Genomic DNA, 20,860 nt, shown 5'->3' with positions numbered 1-20,860 from the left:
ATCGCCTACTCCCAATTCCTCCATTTACACCGGATCTGCACCCAGGATGAGGTGTTTCGCACTAGGGCATCAGAGATGTCTTCATTCTTTAGGAAACGGGGCTTCCTCTCTTCCATTATAGATGAGGCTCTCACTAGGGCCTCCTCTATATCCTGGAGCTCCACTCTTGCTCCCCCGCTCCCAGTTCGTAACAAGGACAGAATCACCCTTGTCCTCACCTTCCACCCCATCAGCCAGCGTATACAACAAATTATCCTCCAACATTTCCGTCACCTCCGACGGGATCCCACTACTGGCCACATCTTCCCATCTCCTCCCCTTTCTGGTTTCTGCAGAGACCGTTCCCTCCGTAACTCCCTAGTCCACTCGTCCCTTCCTACCCAAACCACCCCCTCCCCAGGCACTTTCCCCTGCAGGTTCACCTGCACCTCCTCCAACCTCATCTATTGTATCCACTATTCCAGATGTCAACTTCTCTACATCGGCGAGACCAAACGCAGGCTCGGCGATCGTTTCACTCAACACCTTCGCTCAGTCCATCTAAACCAACCTGATCTCTCGGTGGCTCAGCACTTCAACTCCCCCTCCCACTCCCAGTCTGACCTTTCTGTCATGGGCCTCCTCCATTGTCATAGTGAGGCCCACCGCAAATTGGAGGAACAGCACGTCAGCTTGAGCAGCTTACACCCCAGCGGTATGAACATTGATTTCTCTAACTTTAGTTAGCTCCTCTGTCCCTCTCTTTCCCCTCCCCTTCCCAGTTCTCTCACTGTCTTCCTGTCTCCAACTACATCCTATCTTTGTCCCGCCCCCTTCCCTGACATCAGTCTGAAGAAGGGTCTCGACCCGAAACCTAACCCATTCCTTCTCTCCTGAGATGCTGCCTGACCCACTGAGTTACTCCAGCTTTTTGGATACATTCGATCTGTACTAGCATCTGCAGTTATTTTCCTACACTCCTTCAGAAGCTATGTGATAAGGTGATGCACAATAAAAAGTGGGACTGCATTGATTTGAAGATATTTTTACAACACACGAGGGAGATAGGAGGCAGGGAGGAGTGGAAAATACATTGCAATGTAAAATCAATAACCAAAATGAAAGATTTTATGTGTAACATGTGCAGAGGTGAAAATTCTTCTCCTCGAAGGGTGCACAGCATGTGTCCAGAAACAAAATAGTGGGTCTCCCAGTGTACAATTTTCTGAATGTGGATCAGTGACATCAAGTGGCATACAATGCATGACTGACTGCGCACTTGCAATTTATCAATATATTAACAGCATGGGCCTAGATTGTGGGAGGGAGCAGGGCTCTTTCCAGTACAACCCAGGGAACTCCAAACCTGTCACAGCCATGGCCAGAAAGTCAAAAATGTTTTTTTCCTTGGGTATATTGGGTAAAATGGTTAATTCCTGGATATATTGTCAGCACTGTCACTGCTCCAGAAATCCACTTCCAAAAGCTGCTATCAGTCTTGGGCATATGGCACCCATGTCATTTCCCATTCATGAACAATTCTTCTTCAAGTGGGTCACAGCAGTCCATGTCTGTGTTTTTTAAGACAGATTCTGCAGTTCCTTGTATCTTCATGTACACAATGTCTACCACGCGACTGTCATTAACCTACATAGTCCTTGGGACCTGTACAAGTTCGACATGTACATGAACCGAGAGGGGTGCAATAACCTTGCAGAAACCTTGTACATGCTATTAAGGAGGTTTAATGCAAAGTTGGGGTGAGGTAAACTAAAATTACAAGGAAAATAAGGGTATTATTCAAGAAGTGCCACAGAAATAGGGGACATAACTATAGACCAGTGAGTATTCCATGTTTGTGATATATATTAAAAACATCATGTGATACATCCCCTCATGTCATAGGACATATAATTAATAAGTATGCAGATGACAAGACTTTGCAGTATTATGGACAGCAAGGAAGATTGTCTTGGGCATGTTATTGATCATTTGGAAAGTTGGGAGGAGCGTTGGAATTTAATCCTGACAAGTGCAAAGTGACACATTTTGGAAAGTCAAATACGGGTACGCCATATACAGTAAATGGTGGGGCCCTATGGAGTATTGTTAACAGAGTAACCAGAGGATACAAATTCATAGATCCTAAAGCAGACATAAATAAAGTGGTGAACAAGGCATATAGGACGCTTACCTTCATCAGCCATTGCATTCAAATTAAGAATAGTAAGAGTTATGTTACCACTTTATAAAGCAATGATTAGACAACAACTGCAGTGTTGTGCGTGGTTCTGGTCACCACACTATGGAATAAATGTGATTGCGTAGGAAAGGAAGCAGCGGAGAATCACCAGGATGTGGCCTAGATTGGAGGATTTCTTGCTCTAACTACCTGTACAACATCATGACTCCATGAAAACTACATCAGTCCTTTCGATTAAGGACGTGAAAAGGCACACGAGAGAAATGCAAGGAGTGCATCTATTTTATTTCAAGGAATCTGAGTAAGGCAGACAAATTTAGAGCATTGCTTAGCACATGGAATCATAATATTGCTGCTGGCATAGGGACATGGTTGAAGAAAGGGCAGGTCTGGCAACTCAATATGGCTGGATATAGAATTTTCAGGTTTAAATGGTATTAGGAAATGGGGAAAAGAGGTGGTTGCATTGAACTATTGATTAAGGACTCCGTTACCACAGTAATGAGCGGTCATCCTTTTTCTGGGGTGTATACCATAGGCTCCTAACAGTTAACAGGAGATGGAGAGGTAGGTAGATCTGCAGGCAAATCACAGTTAGGTGTAAGAGTAATACGTTTATGGTGGTAGGGAATTTTATCTTCCCCAATATTAACTGGTATTCTTTTGTGTGAAAGGCATAGAGTGGGTAGGCTTTTAAAAAAATACACCCAGGAGAGATTTTATGAGCCAGTACGATCAATAGTGTACTGGTCCGAAGAAGAGGTTTGACATGAAATTCCATTTCTGCAGAGATGCTGCCTGACCCGCTGAGTTACTCCATCATTTTGTGTCTCTGTTTGCAGTAAACCAGCATCGGCAGTTTCTTTCTACACACATCAATTACCTACTAGGTAAGGGATATTTTCAGATCTAATATTAGAAACTGTAGCTGGCTAAGTGGTTGGAGTCATTATAGACAATAGGTGCAGGAGTAGGCCATTCGGCCCTTCGAGCCAGCACCACCATTCAATATGATCATGGCTGATCATTAAGAGAGTATTTGGAGATGATAACCACAACTCTGCAGGGAAAGGATAAGGATGTATTGGAAATTAACACCCTGGAGAGGTACAAGATTAATTTCAATACCATAAGACAGGACCGGGCAAAAGTAGATTGGGAGCAGCTATTTGCTATAAAGTTGATTTCATTTAAAAGTTAAATTGTTAGAATTCAGGGCCAAATTGTTGTGTAAGGATGAAAGGTGATGACAGCATGTCCAAGGAACCCTTGATGTCACGCAATACGGAGGGCTGGATAAAGAAATGAAGGAAGCATACAGTCAGTAGATAGAAATGAAATAGGGGATACCCACCAGCACTATAGAGAATATATGGGGATACTTAAATATATAATTAAGAAGGCAAAATAGGCATGAAATACCATTGGCAGAAACGATAAAGGAAAATACCAAGCATTATCCAAGTATAGCTAGAGGATAAGAAAAGAAAGAATAATTGCCATTTGGTACCAAAGTGAACCAAGAAGACATCTGTAAGGTCTTAAATGAATATTTTCCCCCTGTATTGAATGATGAGAAGAGCATTGTAGTTGAAAATTATTTCAGGGAGGGGGATGATAAAATTCTACGACATCGATATGTCGGTAAGTCAAACATCAATGGAAAAGAAGTTACTGAAAAAAAATCTGAGGAACAGGATTAATCTGCACATTGATAGGCAGGGATTAATTAAAGATAATCAGCTTGGATGCTGATAAGTGTGAGGTGCTGCATTTTGGTAGGACAAATCAAAATAGGACGTACAGGGTAAATGGTAGGGAATTGAGGAATGCAGTGGAACAGAGGGATCTGGGAATAACTGTGCATTGTTCCCTGAAGGTGGAATCTCATGTGGATAGGGTGGTGAAGAAGGCGTTTGGTATGCTTGCCTTTATAAATCAGAGCATCGAGTATAGAAGTTGGGATGTAATGTTAAAATTGTATAGGGCATTGGTGAGGCCGAATCTGGAGTATGGTGTGCAGTTCTGGTCGCCAAATTATAGGAAGGATGTCGACAAAATGGAGAGGGTACAGAGGAGATTTACTAGAATGTTGCCTGGGTTTCAGCACTTAAGCTACGGAGAGAGGTTGAGCAGGTTGGGTCTTTATTCTTTGGAGCGTAGAAGGTTGAGGGGGGACTTGATAGAGGTTTTTAAAATTTTGAGAGGGACGGACAGAGTTGACGTGGGTAGGCTTTTCCCTTTGAGAGTGGGGAAGATTCCAACAAGGGGACATAGCTTCAGAATTGAGGGACAAAAGTTTAGGGGTAACATGAGGGGTAACTTCTTTACTCAGAGGGTGGTGGCTGTATGGAATGGGCTTCCGGTGGAAGTGGTGGAGGCAGGCTCGATTTTATTATTTAAGAGTAAATTGGATAGGTATATGGATAAGAGGGGATTAGAGGGTTATGGTCTGAGTGCAGGTAGATGAGACTAGGTCAGGGAGAGTGGTCGGCGTGGACTGGTAGGGCCGAACGGGCCTGTTTCCGTGCTGTAGTTGTTATATGGTTATATGGATCAGTTAAGGGAAAGTCCCGTCTGATCATATGACTGAACTCTTAGACATAACATAATACATTAATGAGGGTAATGCAGTTAATATAATCTACATGGACTTCCAGAAAGTCTTTGATGAGGATGTAAATGGGAAACTGGTTGCAAATGGTTAGTGCCTATGCGATCCAAGGCAAGTTGCCAATTTGGATCCAACTCTATCTTGGTAACAAGGATCGGATGCCTTGAACCAGTAGTGTACCGAAGGGATTAGACTGGGACACAAGCTATTTGTTGGTTGCAATAACGAATCGAGTGTGCATGCTGGAGGTATAATTAGTACATTTGCAGGTGACAATAAAATTATTGGTATTGCTGGCAGTAAGGTTAGTCTTAAGAGTATGGATAATTTTAGGCTTAAATGTGATCATATCAGTTAGTAAAGTAGGAAGAGCAATGGGAGATGGAATTTAATCTCGAGGAGCAAGCAGATGCACTTTCTGAGGACTCATACAGCTGCCTGGCTTGCCTAACCGAATGGTAGTTCACTGCTACTAAAATGCGCAACTCAGAAATAAAGCAGTGGGCCTAAAAAATTGCGAATGTAAGTGCGGGTTTATGCAAGTCATCTTTTACGTAAACTGGGGAGTGCCGGGTTACACAATGAACAGTCAAAATGCACAGCTGCTCATCAAGATTTTTCTCAACAGAGTTCCCACCTTCATGATGCTACAACTCCCAGAGGAAACCTGGAGATTCTGTGACTTGCAAATTAACTTCCAAGTCACACACCACCACAATTAAAAAATATATCAGCAGTTTTATCAACATTACTACATCAAATTCCAAGTCGGCTTTTTCTCACCATCATCTCTAAGATCAATCAAATATGTGCATTAAATGCTATATCTCTGGCAACAACCGCATCCCACAAATTAAATTAAACAAAACTTCCCCGTAAACCTCACAGTATAGAAATATTATTTGCACACATTAACCTGAGAGATGACAGTATACAGGTCATATGTTGACATACTATTTTTATAATGTCAATAATGATTCCATCAGCCAGAATTTTGAGAAAGTATAAATACTTAAATTACCATCATGTCAGATGTAAAACAACACAAATAAACAGTTTTCTGGACTTTGAAACTGTAACACAAGTAAGGAATTTGTGGAACTTAAACTATAAAACTGATGAAAATGATGCTTATTTTTCATAGATGCTTCTTGGGAACACTGCGATTGTTTCCTGGCTGCAGTGCATTCGCAAATGGGAATGGGAAGACTCCAATGCACAGAGAGGCCTTTTGACTCTGCAGCCATTTGACAGGTAAAGAAAATATAATTTACACCCCAAATGATGTGTTTAACACATTTGAATTTCAAATTTAAAAAAAACCCTCAAAAGAATGAAAACCTTGACCTCTTTCTTCTATTGTTCCTTTTCTGTGAAGGGTCTCCCTTTGTTGCCAGTGTAATTCTCAATCTATCCTGCTTGCTCATCTATCACTCTCTATAGTCTCACATGCTCTCCTCCCAGTCTGAATTTCTTTCCACAGCTTTAAAGTGATTTTTAACCCTCAGTTAAGGAAATTCAAGTAAATCTTTACTAGATCAGGGTTAAGCTCGTAATTTGATGACTTGTGTAAAAGCACATTGCACTGGAACTCTTCCTCAAGCAATATATAATGTAAGTTAACCAATACGTTCTAACTTGAGATCAGTCCACATCATCTCTGAGCCAGTCTACCATCCTTTTATAATCGATTTGTAAATTAAAATATATTTGCTACATTTCATCTCAAAATTGTGATATAATTACGTTGCTTTATTTTGAAATTACTTAAATATAGCGGCAGTTCTTGAAGTTGCAGAATATGAAATCTAATGTGACTTTATTTTTTTAACTTCCTTTACAAAAAACCCTGCAATCATTTTACAAACCAACAACTATCTGCACCAATGAAAGGAGAAAAATAGCTTATAAACAGCAAATATCAACAAGACTAGATTTTTTAAAAAAAATGTTGTAAAAAAGCAACGTGGCTAGGGCTTGTAAATAGTCCGTTTTTTTGCCTAGACTGCTAGCTGATCAGACATAAGGCAGTCAGATGCCACGCAGATCTTTCACTAATCGACCCAACACTGTGTTTCCCTACCAATCTCTGGGTTTCTGCTCTTGTAATGTTAATCTTTATAATTTGGCATTCTTTCCAGGTTTCTGAACGAGCCTGCCATTTTATGGTAAATCTGTCTCTGTGATGAAAAGACAAGGTAACTGCTGGGAATAATACCAAGGAAGCCCAAATTAGGTAGTGGTTGGTTGTATGTTAAGTAAAACGTTGAAGTTATTTTCAAATAAATAGCATTTGTTTCTACTTCTAACTGTTTGAATTTAGAACTTTATTCACACTACTCCGTTTGTTAGTTACTGCGATGTAAACATGGTAGTGAGGCAGCATCAAGTGACAGTAGATAGTGCGTGTTTTTTTGTGGCATTAGGCTAGTATGGCACTAGTATCATGCACAATATATTCTCTTACATCTTATCTTAGCTTCAGGAAAATCTGCTCTTGCTACCTAAAATGCAATGTCTATTAACATTTTAATCAAGTAGAGACAGTGCAAGATTGTGAAGACCAATAATTTATTGTTTTCCATTTGTTTAACAATATAAACTCCTCTTGTACCACTGTGGACTAAAAATAGTCCTCCGAGATTTTTTTTTTTTGCATCATCTAAAAGAAACTTTACGAAACAAGAGCCCAGTTTCGTTGATGCACAATCAGTAAACAAAGCCCTAGGCAGACGACAGCAGTTGCTGCATCCGCTGGGCTCTGACCTGACCTGGATTTAATTAAAAAATAAAAGAAGACAAAAAAAGGCATACCAAGCGGGCCGCCTCAGCCCAAGTGCGGTCCTTCTTTTTCCTTTTGTCTTTCATTCTTTTTTTTTCCTTTTTCACTCAGAATATATAATAATTTATTTTTTTGGGGAGGGGGGGGTGGATGAATGGGAAACGGGACAGTCAAACAGCAGAGGAGTACACTAGCAGACAACATACAGTACAGAGCTACCCCGCCTGCACCCTCCAGCTGACAGCTCTTCCATCTCCTCCCCTCACACCCAAAACAATACAATACCCAGCGTCCTGGGCGCCGACTCATACGTCATCACGCCGCTTACGTACTGACGTGTTGATACCAACACGCAATGACATCTTCACGTGATTACCCTCCCTCACCTCTCGCGATATTTCGCCGATCCCTCGCCGGCATCAATTGTTTCTTTTTATTATTAATTATTGCAAAAGGTTTTGAAGTCGGGAAGCCGGGATTCAGCGGGTTGTTTTTCCGTGCACCTGAGAGTGCAATTTTGCAGCAGACGGTTTAGCAGGAGGCGATTGGTTTCGCCATGATCGATTGCAGCGTGCGGGTGTTGCCGTGGTTACAGGTGTTGCCGTGGTTACTGCGGGCCGGCTGGTCCGGTGCCGGAGAGCAACGCAAACACACGGTGGCTGCGGCACCGATCGGCTGCGGGATGCAACCCGGGGCCGTGCGCTGTGAGTATCAGCGGAATCACAACGATTACACCATACCGTACGATTAAATATCGTTTTCAGTATCTTAACCCATCCTACCACAAGAAAACAAAATTATATATATATATATATTAGGCATAAAAGATACAACGTGCTGGTGTAACTCCGCGGGATCAGGCACAGAAGTGTGAAAACGCACACCTCCAGATTAAGTTTCTTCCCGGCTGTTGTCAGACAACTGAACCATCCAACCACAACCAGAGAACAGTCCTGAACTACTGTATTCCCTTATCATGTAGATAGACAGAATGCTGGAGTAAATCAGCAGGACAGGCAGCATCACCGGAGTGAAGGAATACATAGAAACATAGAAAGTAGGTGCAGAAGGAGCCCATTCGGCCCTTCGAGCCAGAACCACCATTCAATTTGATCATGGTTGATCATCCAGAATCAGTACCCCGTTCCTGCTTTTTCCCCAAATCCCTTGATTCCATTAGCCCTAAGAGCTAAATCTAACTCTCTCTTGAATAGTGGAAAAATAGACACAAAAAGCTGGAGTAACTCATCAGGACAGGCAGCATCCCTGGAGAGAAGGAATGGGTGACGTTTCGGGCAGGGCGGGGCCCGTAGCATATGTTATAAAGGACAAGGTGACACCTTAAATACGGGACAAAGTGACGCCACTGCCCGCACCCCACGTAACCTCACCCAGCCAGCGGCCACGTGCCCCTGCTCCACCAATGGCGGCCTGCCCGGGCCGGGAGGCTGGTTGCTACACAACCTATGTTAGGGGCTCCCAGAAATCACAACAAAATGTAGCAACAATCAGAGAGGTCCCAAAATCCAGGGTTCAAATGCACAGGCCTGGGCCAACTCGGTGCAAAATTCAACAGAAATGCCGCAGGGTATGGGCGGGAAACACATCGCGCCCTTGCACTGGGCGGCGATCGCAGTGCGAGCGAGTGCGGCCAGCGCCTGCTCCATACATACAATGGCACTGGAGACACCAAGGGCAGCTCCCCCTGTATCAACAACGCTGGCTGCACACCATGTTCCCATCGGGGCAGCCCGGCCCCTCGTTCCTCCCGATGGCCGGCGCCTTCCTCTCCCGCGAGTCGGGACCGCCCGCCCCAACCACAAACTCCACCGGCATTGTGTGCAGGTTTACCAAGGATGCTGCCCCAACCTGCAAGCTCTGGGGAGGGGAACAGAATAAAAAAATGGACTGTCAATGGGGAACCCGCGACCAGCGTCAAAGAATGACACAGTCCCTGACCGCTCCCCGTGAATTCCCACAGGTTCAAGCAATCCAGGTGGACTGCAACCCGCTGCGTGATCCGGAAGCACCGACTCAATGCTGCTCCTCCTGAGGAAGCAACATTAAATCAGTGCCCCCAAGTCACGCAGCGGCCCACAATCCACTCAAACTGCCCAAACCCGCGGGAATTTGTCCAATCCACAAAAACTAGTCAGAAACCGAGCCATTCCCCGACACCAATCGCAGGTTCCCCATTGACAGTCCGGCTCAATTCCCCGCGGCAGCCTTCAAATCGAGCCGGACTCTGCTGTCCTGGAGGCCATGTTTGGTTGGTTGGTTGGGTGGGCGGGAAGCCGCGGTCCCCCCGATTCCTTTCCCCTCCCCAGAACCCACAGACTAAGGCAGCATCCCCGGCAAACCTGCACACGATGCCGGTGGAGCACGGGGTTGAAGCGGACGATCCCGGCTCGTAAGAGTGTTAGGCTCCGGCCACCAGGGGGCCGAGCCACCCCAATGGGAACATGGCGTGCAGCCGGCGCCACCAACACCGAGAGAGCTGCACTTGATGCCTCCAGCACCACCATACACATGGAGCAGGCACTGGCCGCACTCGCCCTCACTGCAATTTCCACCCAATGCAAGGGCGATGCATTTCCTTCCCATATTCTGCAGAGATTCCCACTTGTACTTTAGAAACCACCTTCCGACCTTTACACAAGGAGTCCCAATGCTCCACCGTCCAACTAAAATGGATTTGGAACGACGACCAGTCGCCAACTCGAAACATTAACTCTGTTTTTCTTTCTGACCCGCTGAGCTTTTCCCCGCGGCATTTCTGCCAAACTCCACACTGAGTCAGCCCAAACTCGCACATCCAAACCCGGGATATCAAGACCTCGCTGACCACCACCACACCTTGTTGCAACCTCCGGGAGCCCCCAACGGAGGCCGGGCGAGAACCTACCTCCCGGCCCGGGCGGCCGCCACCGGCAGAATGAGGCGGTGACACGCCGGCTGGCCATTGGTCCACGCAGCCCCGCCAACACATTCAAACCCTGCCGGTTGGGGAGCGGCGCATGCAACACAGCGCCCGTCAGTGGGATGCCGATTTCAAGTATTTAGCGCCTGGGCCTCGAAAGAACGGGGCTCGTAGCAAATGCTGCTTTTGCTACAATGTTAATCGGGCCCTGGTTTCGGGTCGAGACCCTTCTTTAGATGTCCTGCTCAGGGCCGTCTTAACACATGGGCCTGATGGGCACTTGCCCGGGGGCCTCATGCTGATCTGTGTATGTTAAGTGACTTGCAATAAATAAATACTACTTTAAAAATGTAGGTTCAATAAGTGCTTTTTTCGCAACATTTTCAGTGCTTCTCAGCGATCTGTAAGTGCTTTTTGCAACAATGTAGCACCCTAAGTCCATCGCTAAGTACTTTTCGGTAAGTGCTTTTCGCCGGCACGACAGGGGGGGGCTGGTAGGGAAAAGGGGGTGGGGAAGAGTAACGGTGGGGGCCCCAGTACACTGCTTTGCCCGGGGGCCCATAATGCTGTAAAAACGGCCCTGGTCCTGCTGATTTACCCCAGTACCTTTAGTCTGCGGTAAACTAGCATCTGCAGTTACTCCCTACACATTCTTTTATCATGTATCTGTACACTATGAATGGCTCGATAGTAATTATGTATTTTTCCTCTGACTGGCTAGTACACAACAAAAGCTTTTCACTGTACCTCGGTACCCGTGACAATAAAACTAAATGTGTTGGTAGCAAGTACTGATGATGGTTTACACCGAAGATAGACACAAAATGCTGGTGTAACTCAGCCAGTCAGGTAGCGTCTGAAGAGGAGTTTCGACCCAAAACATCATCTATTGTTTTTTTCCAGATTTACTGCCTGACCCGCTGAGTTACTCCACCATTTTGAGTCAAGCAGCATCTCTGGAGAGCATGGATAGGTGACGGGACCTTCTTGAAATATCCTGATTAGTCATTAGGCAGTTTTGTTTAGGGCTAAATTCCTTGCTAGTACCTTTGATAGAACAGCAATTATTGCAAAGATTATGCATTGCAATGACATTCCTATGGTCCCTTCAGAACGATGCCTCTATTTGTGCTGCATGAAACCATCTATCCTACATTTAATCTGTTCAGCATCTTTCTGTTTATTCCTTTTTCTAATCCTTTAAAAACCTTTATACTATTTATTTTAGGCTAAAACAAATGTTAAAGTTATTGGAATAAAGTGGTTTCTCTTTGCTTGCCTATAGAATTATTAGTAACTTATTTTTTTTTAATCACAAGTGGAAATAAGTTATCTTTGTCTACCTTTAGCAATTTGTCCCTTTCTCTAAGGCAGTTCTTTGGCATTGAGGACTTGTAAGTGGATTTTCTTCTACTCCAGTTTTGTAGGTGACTGGTGAAGTCTCTCTGGAAACTCCAGAGTCTTCAACAGATGGGACACTTGACAGGGCAGGTTGATGGATAGCTTGTTTGCTTCTTCTACCATTTACCCAGAACCTCTGCGCGTTTATGATGCATGGATCCAACGTTCTGTGTACCATCCTGAATGCTCTCTCACCACTTTGAATCATAGAGTCATACAGCACACAAACTTACCCATGCTGACCAAGATGCCCCATCTGCACTAGTTCCATATGCCTCGTTTGGCCCATATCCCTCGACATGTTTCCTATCCGTGTACCTGTCAAAATGTCCTTTAAATGTTGTTATAGTACTTGCCTTAACTACCTCCTCTGGCAGCTCATTCCATATACTCACCATCACCTGTGTGAAAATGTTGCCCCTCAGGTTCCTATTAAATCATACCTCTGTTCTTGATTTGCCTACTCAAGGTAAAAGACTCTTGTGGATTCACCGACCAGAAAGTCAGAGTCAGTGGGGATAAGCCAGGGTCAGTGGAGATGACACATTTATTTTCAAGGTAGTTTGAGCACATCATGAATCATTTACTTAATTTGCCTGGTAGTATCTCTAAATGACAGAAGTATTTTAAATCCTATTATAAAGCCACCTGTTGTTTTTTCTCTCTCTAGAGAAAAAGCTTGTTCAAATTTTCCTGATAAAGATATTTCTCAAAATATTTAATATCCTTTTTAACGGAGGGAAACCTGAGCATTGCAAATGTTTTCATATTCGCTCTCAGAAATTGTATCATCATTATGTATGTTTTTTTTAACACCACCTTCAAATATTCCATATCCTATTTAAAGTAGAGAGACCTGAACACTGCACAGTTTTTGTAGTGTATTCTTACAAAAAATCAATACATGTTTATGAGCTAAAAGTTGATGCACTTTTTTAAGGGCAAATTTCTCTCCAATTTGGCATCGACCCTTCTGAGTTGTATGTTCTGTGCTGCCCCTACTTTTTCTTTCTACTTGGTTTTAATGACTTGTCATCTGTATATCAATAATTTTATTGTGGTTCTTTAGTGTAAAGTTTGCCTTTTTAAAATCCACTGAAGTTGATTACTTTCCTGTTATATAGTGTAGATTTTGTTTGAGTTTCAATGTGCACACACTTCAGCAACAAGAAGATTATAAGAAAGTGAAACTGAAGGACAAATATGCTCTTGAGCCTGGTCTGCCTTTTGATAAGTTCATGGGTGCTTCTTTAAATAACATTAGATGGGAGAAATTTTGGATGTTTGATAATGTTGCTCAAAATCATAAATGTTTTTGTTAGAGATAAAAGGGTGAACGATTTCAAGTGGCTAATAATCAGATAATATATAAACACTTATTTTTGCAATGAATCGATGTATTCTAGAATACTTGGACTGAAAGATAGTTGGAAGTAGATTCAATAGAAATATCAGAGAGAATTGGATAAATACTTTAAAGGGTTCACAGTTCTATGGTGAAGAGTGGGAGAGTGTGATTTATTGGAAAGCTTTACAAAAGAATTGATATAGCTACAATAGGATTTATCGCATCCATCTGTTGTCATCATTCTATAATCTTTCAAATATTAATGTACAGATCAAATCTTTACTTTTATGATTTTTATGAGAAAATATGGTGTTTTTATATAGGAACCAAATCACCTTTGAACAAAATGGCAAAGATGCAATTTTTAAGTCCATCTGTCAATTCAGAACTTGATCAACATGAAGGTAGGTACCTTCATCTTGTGCTTTAAAAGTGACAAACATAACTTGCATTTTTATAACATTTATATAATTGAGGTGAGAGTGACTGACTGACTTGTCACAACAGCATTTGACTTCAAAAAAGCCTGGTTAAAGTGAAGTAAATGCGTGTCAAGAGCAAAATACTCCAATAATTGGAGTTCAGCCTTATATAAAGAAATATGATTGTGATGGTTGGAGGCCAATTATCACTGCTGCAGGAGAACTCCAGGGGCTCCTCAGGGCAGTGTCCTCTGCTCAATTATCATTACCTGCTTTATCAGTGACTCCCTTCATAAGTTCATAAGTGTCAGGATGAGGCCATTTGGCCCTTCGTCTACTCCACGATTCAATCATGGCTGATCTATGTTTCCCTCTAAATCCCTTCCATCATAAGATCATATTGCAGATGTTTGCTGATCAATTATGTTCACACCTGTTCAAATGAAGCAGTCTATTACTACATGCAGGCAGACCTAAACAATATTAATGCATGAGCTGCTTAATGCCAATAACATTTGTACATAAAGCCCAAAGTCCACTAAAATCCTGACTTATTATCTACCCTGGAATTTAGTGATATTATTATCACTGCTGAGTTCCCCATCATTCTCTGAGTTGGGGAGGGAATTAGTCTTGTCCAGAAAGTCATCTTTCACATGAATACTGACAATGGGTCAAAATCTGGTTATCCTGCAAGTATGACGCCTGATAACTCAAAGCATTTCCACTGTAGTTTACGCATAAGACAGAAATGTGATGGTATATTCTCCATTTGTGTCAATGAGTGCTTTTCCAGCAATCCTAAAGCAGCATGGTACCATCCAGGCTACCCATCCTAAATTGAAACTATTCATTCCCTGTTCCACCTTGAGAATTAAGGGACAGAGCAGGAAAATGGCCAAATTCCTGACCTATCTTGTGGTCTTTTGAGGTATAGCTCCGATGTGTACCATAGTTCCATACCTGTACTGGCTACCTAGAGGTAACTCTCTATGTTGTACACAATCCCAACTTGGATATATCTCATCATTCCTTTAATTATGCTGGGTTTAAGTACTGGCACTTCCAACACAACATCATTGTGGGAGTACCCTCACCAGAAGAATTACCATTTCACAGAGACATGCAGTTTCACAGCACAAAAACAGGCACTTTGGCACACGGCCTCCATGCCAACCTTCTTGCCCATCATTCCACTTATCTACATTCGGACAATATCCTTCTATATGTTGCCAATTTAGTGTGCCTGTCTAAATGCCTCTAAAATGCAGTAATTGTATCTGAGTCTACCACCTCCTCTGGTAGATAGACACAAAGTGCTGGATGAACTCAGTGAGTCAGGCAGCACGATGCCTGACCCGCTGAGTTACTCCAGCACTTGTGTCTGTCTTCGGTATATACCAGCGCCTGCAATTCCTTTCTACACCTCCTCTGGCAATGCATTCCAGGCACCTACTACTCTGTGTAACAAAAAAAAATGTGCCTTGCACATTTTCTTAAACTTTCCCTCACTGACCGTAAGAGGGGTGGGAGGGGGGGAGGGAAGGTGGAGGGGGCAGGGAGGGAGGGAGGGGGAGGGAGGGAGGGGGAGGGAGGGGATGAAGGAGATTGGGAGGGAGGGGAGGGGGAGGAGGGGGAAGGGGGAGGGCGGGGAGGGGGGGAAGGAGGAGGGGGGGGGGGGGGGAGAGGGTACTGCACCAATGTAGGAGAGGTTTGGGCCCAATGGGTCCACTTGGTCTAGTAATACAATATAAACAAAATGATATCTGCTTTTTGAACTCTCAGTATCACACTTTTAAAAGCATCCCATTTTCTAGACATCCCTTTGCCCGCAAACAACCAATTCCAATCTTTTGCAAGTTAAAGCCTAATACCATCAACGGTGGTCTTAGCCCATTGAGAACTTTAACTTATGGTCCAGGCATGTCCTTATTTACAGCTATTTAAAAACTATTAGAACTATGATCGCTGGTCCCAAAAGGCTCGCCCAATGAGACTTCAATCATTTGCCTAGCCAAATTCCCCAGGAGTAGTTTGAGCATTGCACGCTTCTTTGAAGGGCTTCTATGTATTACATTAGGAAACTTTCCTAAACACATTTGACAAATTCCACTCCATCTCTGCCCTTGGCACTATGGCAGTCTCAATCTTTATTGGGAAAGTTGAAATTGCCTTCCGTGGCAATGCTATTATTCTTGCAACTGTTGGTAATCTGCCGGAATATTAGTTCTTCTAATTCCCATTGACTATTTGGGAGTTTATAATACAATATGAACAAGGTGATATCCCCATTTTATTTATCAGCTCCACCCATGTAATATCACCGGACAATCCTTCAGTAATGTTATCTTGGATAACTGTCGGGATGTTCTCCTTGGTCACTCTATTTAAATAGGGATAATTATTTATGAGTGTTAGAGCATTTCTGACCTTGTGATTGCATCACAGCATTTGGCCAGTAAAAGGGGGAAACATTAGTCTGAAAAGAATATTTGTGCCAGGGACCAAAGACAATGGATCAGTTTGTCCAGCATTTACTTGTTGGAAATATCTGCTGATCAAAGACTGAATAACAAACGAGCAGTCAATTTGAAATAACTTTGTGTAGATCTAAATGCCAATACTATAATGATGTTTAAATTAATATCTTTAATTGTTGATTTCAATGGGAGTGAAAACTATAATGTTCCATTTGGCTGATAATGGGAAATAATTACTTCGGGGCAGTGAAGTATATCATCACCATTTCTTCATCTTTGGGCATTCACTCTAAAACCATCCCTGGCAACACATTCTGAGTTTAAAAACAAAATGCCCCGCATGTCCTTTAAACTTTACCTCTCTCACCTTAAAGCCTTGCCCTCTCGTCTTTGACATTTCCACTCTGGAAAAAGATTCTAACAGTTTATCCTATCTATGTATCTCATTATTTTCTATACTTCTATCAGGTCTCCACTCAGCCTCTGTCGTTCTAGAGCAAACAATCCCAAGTTTATCGAACCTCTCCTTATCACTAATGCTCCCTACTCCAGGCAGCATTCAGGCAAACCTCTTCCTCACCTTTTTGAAAAGTTTTATAAATTACAACGTTATTTCCTGATACTTGTACCCAATGCCTCAAGGGTGAATGTAAGCATACCACACTTCTTCTTTGCCACTCTATCTACTTGTGTTGCCACTTTCAGTGAGCTATGTACTTGGGCCCTAAGATCCTTCTGTAACATCAATGCTGTTGAAGGTCTTCCCATTTTCCCCTTTAATTCAACTTTCCAAGATACAACGCATCACACATGCCCAGCTTAAACTCTATTAATAAATTTTAAATGCCTGAATGGCCACTACGAGCCCTACTTTTTACAGAAGAGGTATCCACCCTTTTCATAATTTACTACTATTATAATTCTTCTGTTTCTGCTAATACCTGATTTGAAAAATGAGAGACAATAGGCAAAAAGGTAACTGACAGAGTTAAAGTTTAGGTCCTCACAGCAGATAATGCTCATTAATTTGGAGAGAATTGAGAGAACAAAATGATAATTGACTGATTTTGTTTCTCCCCCAGATCAAGCAGATAGTGAACTTTCATGGCAACTCCGGCCTTCTAAATGTCATAACTGTGATTGGATCAAAACCTCACTACCATTTGTTTGTAAAGTGATTCGCCACATCCATGAATTGGAAGATAAGACTGAAATTTGGTTCCGAAAGGTATGACATGGAAAAAATAGATAAGAGTCAAGAGTGTTTTATTGTCATATGTCCCAGATAGAACAATGAAATTCTTACTTGCAGCAGCACAACAGAATATGTAAACATAGTACGCTATAAACAATGTAATAAACGAGAAAAAAAAGTTCAGTGTGTCACATATGCACATATATATATCTATCTATCTATATACTATTAAAACTCAGATCTTGTATGTATATATATATATTCCACTGATGTCGGCTGAATACGGCAATTCCGGCAAAACGGTGAACCGTAGCGCCACGATTTTTGTGCCGCCTTAATCAGCACGCGGTTCGCTGCTGGAAAATGATATTTTTATTTAATTCGGACGCATATTTTTTAAGTTACAGAGGTTTAAAAGTGCTGCCCCCCCTCATTAAGTTACAGAGGCCCCCCCTCATTAAGTTACAGAGGCTTAAAAGTGCTGCCCCCCCCCCCCCCGGGCCTTTGAATGAGGCGATCTCCCGAAGCCCCCCCCCCCACCGGACTTTTCACCCCCCCCCCCCCCGGGCCTTTAACTGATGCAAAGAGTGTGTCTGGGGGAGAGAAAATGGGGGGGGGGGGGGCTGAGAATGGGGAATGGGACAACAGGGGTAGTGCGGAGGGGGATTGGTGGTGGGGGAAAGAGGGGTACTGGGAAAAGGGGAGGTCCATATCCCTCCCCTCTCCCCCATCCCTCCCTCCCCCCTCTCTCCCCCCCCCTCCCTCCCTCCACAAATACCACCCCATCTCTCATCACCCTCCCCCCCTCCCTCCACCCTCCATCCTCAACACATCCCTCCCTCCACCACTCCCTCCCCCTCGATCACTCCACACCTCCCTCCCCCAAACCTCACTCTCCCTCCCTCCCCCCTTCACTCCCTCACCCCCTCCCGGATACAATGGACGGGCCAAAGGGGAGAGTGTGGGGAGAGTAAGAGTGGGGATGGGGGACGAGAGAATGGGGGAGTGGGGAATGGGCCCAACGGGCCCACTTTGTCTAGTATACTACTAAAACTCAGATCTTGTATGTATATATATTTCACTGATGTCGGCTGAATACGGCAATTGCGGCAAAACGGTGAAATGTAGCGACACGGTTTTTGTACCGCCTTAATCACCATGCGGTTTGCTGCTGGAAAATTATGTTTTTGTTTAATTCGGTCGCATGTTTTTTAAGTTACAGAGGTTTAAAAGCGCTGCCCCCCCTCATTTATCGAAGTTTTGACAGAAGGGGGGCGCTGCGGTGCGGCAGTGCTCAGTACGCATGCGCAGAATCTCCTCACTCTGTACTCAGCACGCATGCGCGGCATCTCCTCACTCGCACCAAAACAATGGACGCCGTTAGCGGCGCCAGCCCGCGATCACCGGCTCACCTCTCCTCTCTCCCCTTGCTTCTCTCCTCTCTCCCACACCCGGGAGAACATCTCCCCGCTATCCCCCCCTCCCCCGGGCCTTTGAATGATGCGATCTCCTGCACCCCCCCCCCCCCCGGACCTTTCACTGAAAGCCGTTTCTTCAATTGCCTTCAGCGTGTGACGTTAAAAAACTCGCACAAACCCCCTCCTACTGATTTATTGAAGGCTTTCAGCGTGGCACCTCTCCTCTCTCCCCTTGCTTCTCTCCTCTCTCCCAAAATGATGCTAAGAGTATGTCTGGGGGAGAGAAAATGGGGGGGGACTGAGAATGGGGCCCGGGGAGTGGGACTCCGCCCAAGGGGAGAGTGTGGGGAGAGTAAGAGTGGGGCTGGGGGAGGAGAAAATGGGGGGTGTGGGGACGGGCCCAACGGGCCCGCTTTGAACGGGCACACTTGTTCTAGTAATATATTATATTTACACAAATATATATATATATATACACGCACACATATGTACATGTAAAAAACAAACAATAATAGTGCAATAACAACAATAGTCTATGTAGTTCAGAGCTTATTTGGAGGTTGTCGTGTTTAATAGCCTAATGGCTATATGAAAGAAGCTGTTCCTGAACCTGGACGTTACAGTTTTCAGCCTCCTGTACCTTTTTCCCGATGGCAGTGGTGAAATGATTGTGTGGCCAGGATGATGTAGGTCTCTGATGATACTGGCTTCCTTTTTTGAGGCAGTGACTCTGGCACATCCCATTGATGGTCGGGAGTTCAGAACCCATGATGGACTGGGCAGTGTTCACAATTTTTTGCAGTCTCTTCATTCCTGGGCATTCAAGTTGCCGAACCAAGCCATGATGCAACCAGTCAATATGCTCTCTACTGCAGTGCTTCTGTAAGGGGTTTCTGCGCCGAGCTTTCGCCCGACCTAAGGTCCCCGTGCCTTGCTCTGATCCCTTGACCAGGCCGCGCACACTGGTTCCCCGTGAGTGGTTCGACCCACTCACCCCTTACGGTTCTAGACACTGGACTTAGATGCAGGAGCTCTTATAGTGCAGAAAAATTCAACCAGACCAGATTTGAAAACCAGGGTTTAAATGAAAAGGCTTTTATTCAGCGCTTGGGACTATTGTCCATGAATATTTATACATTGCTATATGACATACCTATTAAAACACACATTGAATCACATGAATACCTTTGACTTATTAATCACAAAACGCACAGTTCACAAGACATATACCCGAATACCCTTTTCGCTGAATTCTTAAACACACACAGTTCCACAAGACATATACACGAATACTTTTTACTTATGAATTCTTAAACACACAGTTCTACAAGACATATACACGACTGTAAGATGGGGAACGTACGACGCATCGCAACATTGACCAACACATATTTCAATACACACCCAACGTTTATTAACAACCACCCTCCCCTCTACACTAAACTATGTCCAGGATATGCAGGATTTGGAGTACATGCTCACCATGGGGCTATTACTGGGGTTACTGGCTGTTCGTTTTGCAGTATTTCTTCTCGAGTTGCGTGCCTGTTCCTCTCTCTTGCATCCGTTCTTCTTGCCTGTCGTTTCTTCCTCCTGCATTCGTTTGACTTCCTTCTGACTCTCTTCTTGACTTGAGTTGACTTAACTTTTTCACCCAAAAGTAGTGGCCAGTTATACTATTTCTGACCCGTCCTATCTCCCGCCAGATCTTGGAATCTCTTTGTTCAAAAAGATATGTATGAGTTTTCTTCTGATCTGCGCTTATGTTCGGGGATACCGGGGATGGCCAGACGGTGTTAATTGGTATTTCGTTGTGAGGTGATGGGTGTTAACTGGTTTCCCATCACCTACCAGGTAGTTTTCTATGGGCTATTGTGCCCCCTCACCGAGATGAACTGTTTAGGTCGGCTTGGGGCATTGTGAGTATGCTGATGTCAGCGCCCCAGTGTCTGGACTCCGACCTGGTTTCGTAGGTTTCTGCATGGCCAATACCCATCCTTTGTTCTGGCCGTGGCTTTGCAGAAACCTAGAGACTGGGTTGTAAGGTTTTTACTTTTTGTGGCTGGTCACAAGGTCCTGCGGCCATTTTAGGACCCAC

At 43.9% G+C, this 20,860-nt stretch overlaps 2 protein-coding genes across 6 annotated transcripts in view; one reads left to right on the top strand and one right to left on the bottom strand.

Moving 5' to 3' along the window:
* The window catches only part of LOC144593088 (putative Polycomb group protein ASXL3), a 155,749-nt gene extending 147,921 nt beyond the window's left edge, over positions 1-7,828 (bottom strand). Inside the window, exon 1 of the mRNA XM_078398528.1 lies at positions 7,611-7,828. Within this exon, the coding sequence (XP_078254654.1) occupies positions 7,611-7,664 (54 nt within the window). The 5' untranslated portion in view covers positions 7,665-7,828. The remainder of the gene's footprint in view (positions 1-7,610) is intronic.
* Positions 7,829-8,153: 325 nt separating this feature from the next.
* The window catches only part of ccdc178 (coiled-coil domain containing 178), a 209,725-nt gene continuing 197,018 nt past the window's right edge, over positions 8,154-20,860 (top strand). For 2 of the 5 annotated variants that reach the window (XM_078397335.1, XM_078397332.1), the window contains exons 1-3: positions 8,154-8,282; positions 13,571-13,651; positions 17,232-17,377. In XM_078397335.1, the coding sequence (XP_078253461.1) occupies positions 13,594-13,651; positions 17,232-17,377 (204 nt within the window). In that variant the 5' untranslated portion in view covers positions 8,154-8,282; positions 13,571-13,593. Of the gene's footprint in view, positions 8,320-12,408; positions 12,458-13,570; positions 13,652-17,231; positions 17,378-20,860 lie in introns of those variants that run through there. The other 3 variants (XM_078397333.1, XM_078397334.1, XM_078397336.1) reach the window with 3 other exon arrangements.

The sequence above is a fragment of the Rhinoraja longicauda genome, chromosome 4 (genome assembly GCF_053455715.1).
Source record: "Rhinoraja longicauda isolate Sanriku21f chromosome 4, sRhiLon1.1, whole genome shotgun sequence".
Classification (NCBI taxonomy): Eukaryota; Metazoa; Chordata; class Chondrichthyes; order Rajiformes; family Arhynchobatidae; genus Rhinoraja; species Rhinoraja longicauda.
The sequence above is the reverse complement of the archived record's forward strand: the minus strand, read 5'-3'. Positions and strand labels throughout refer to the sequence as shown.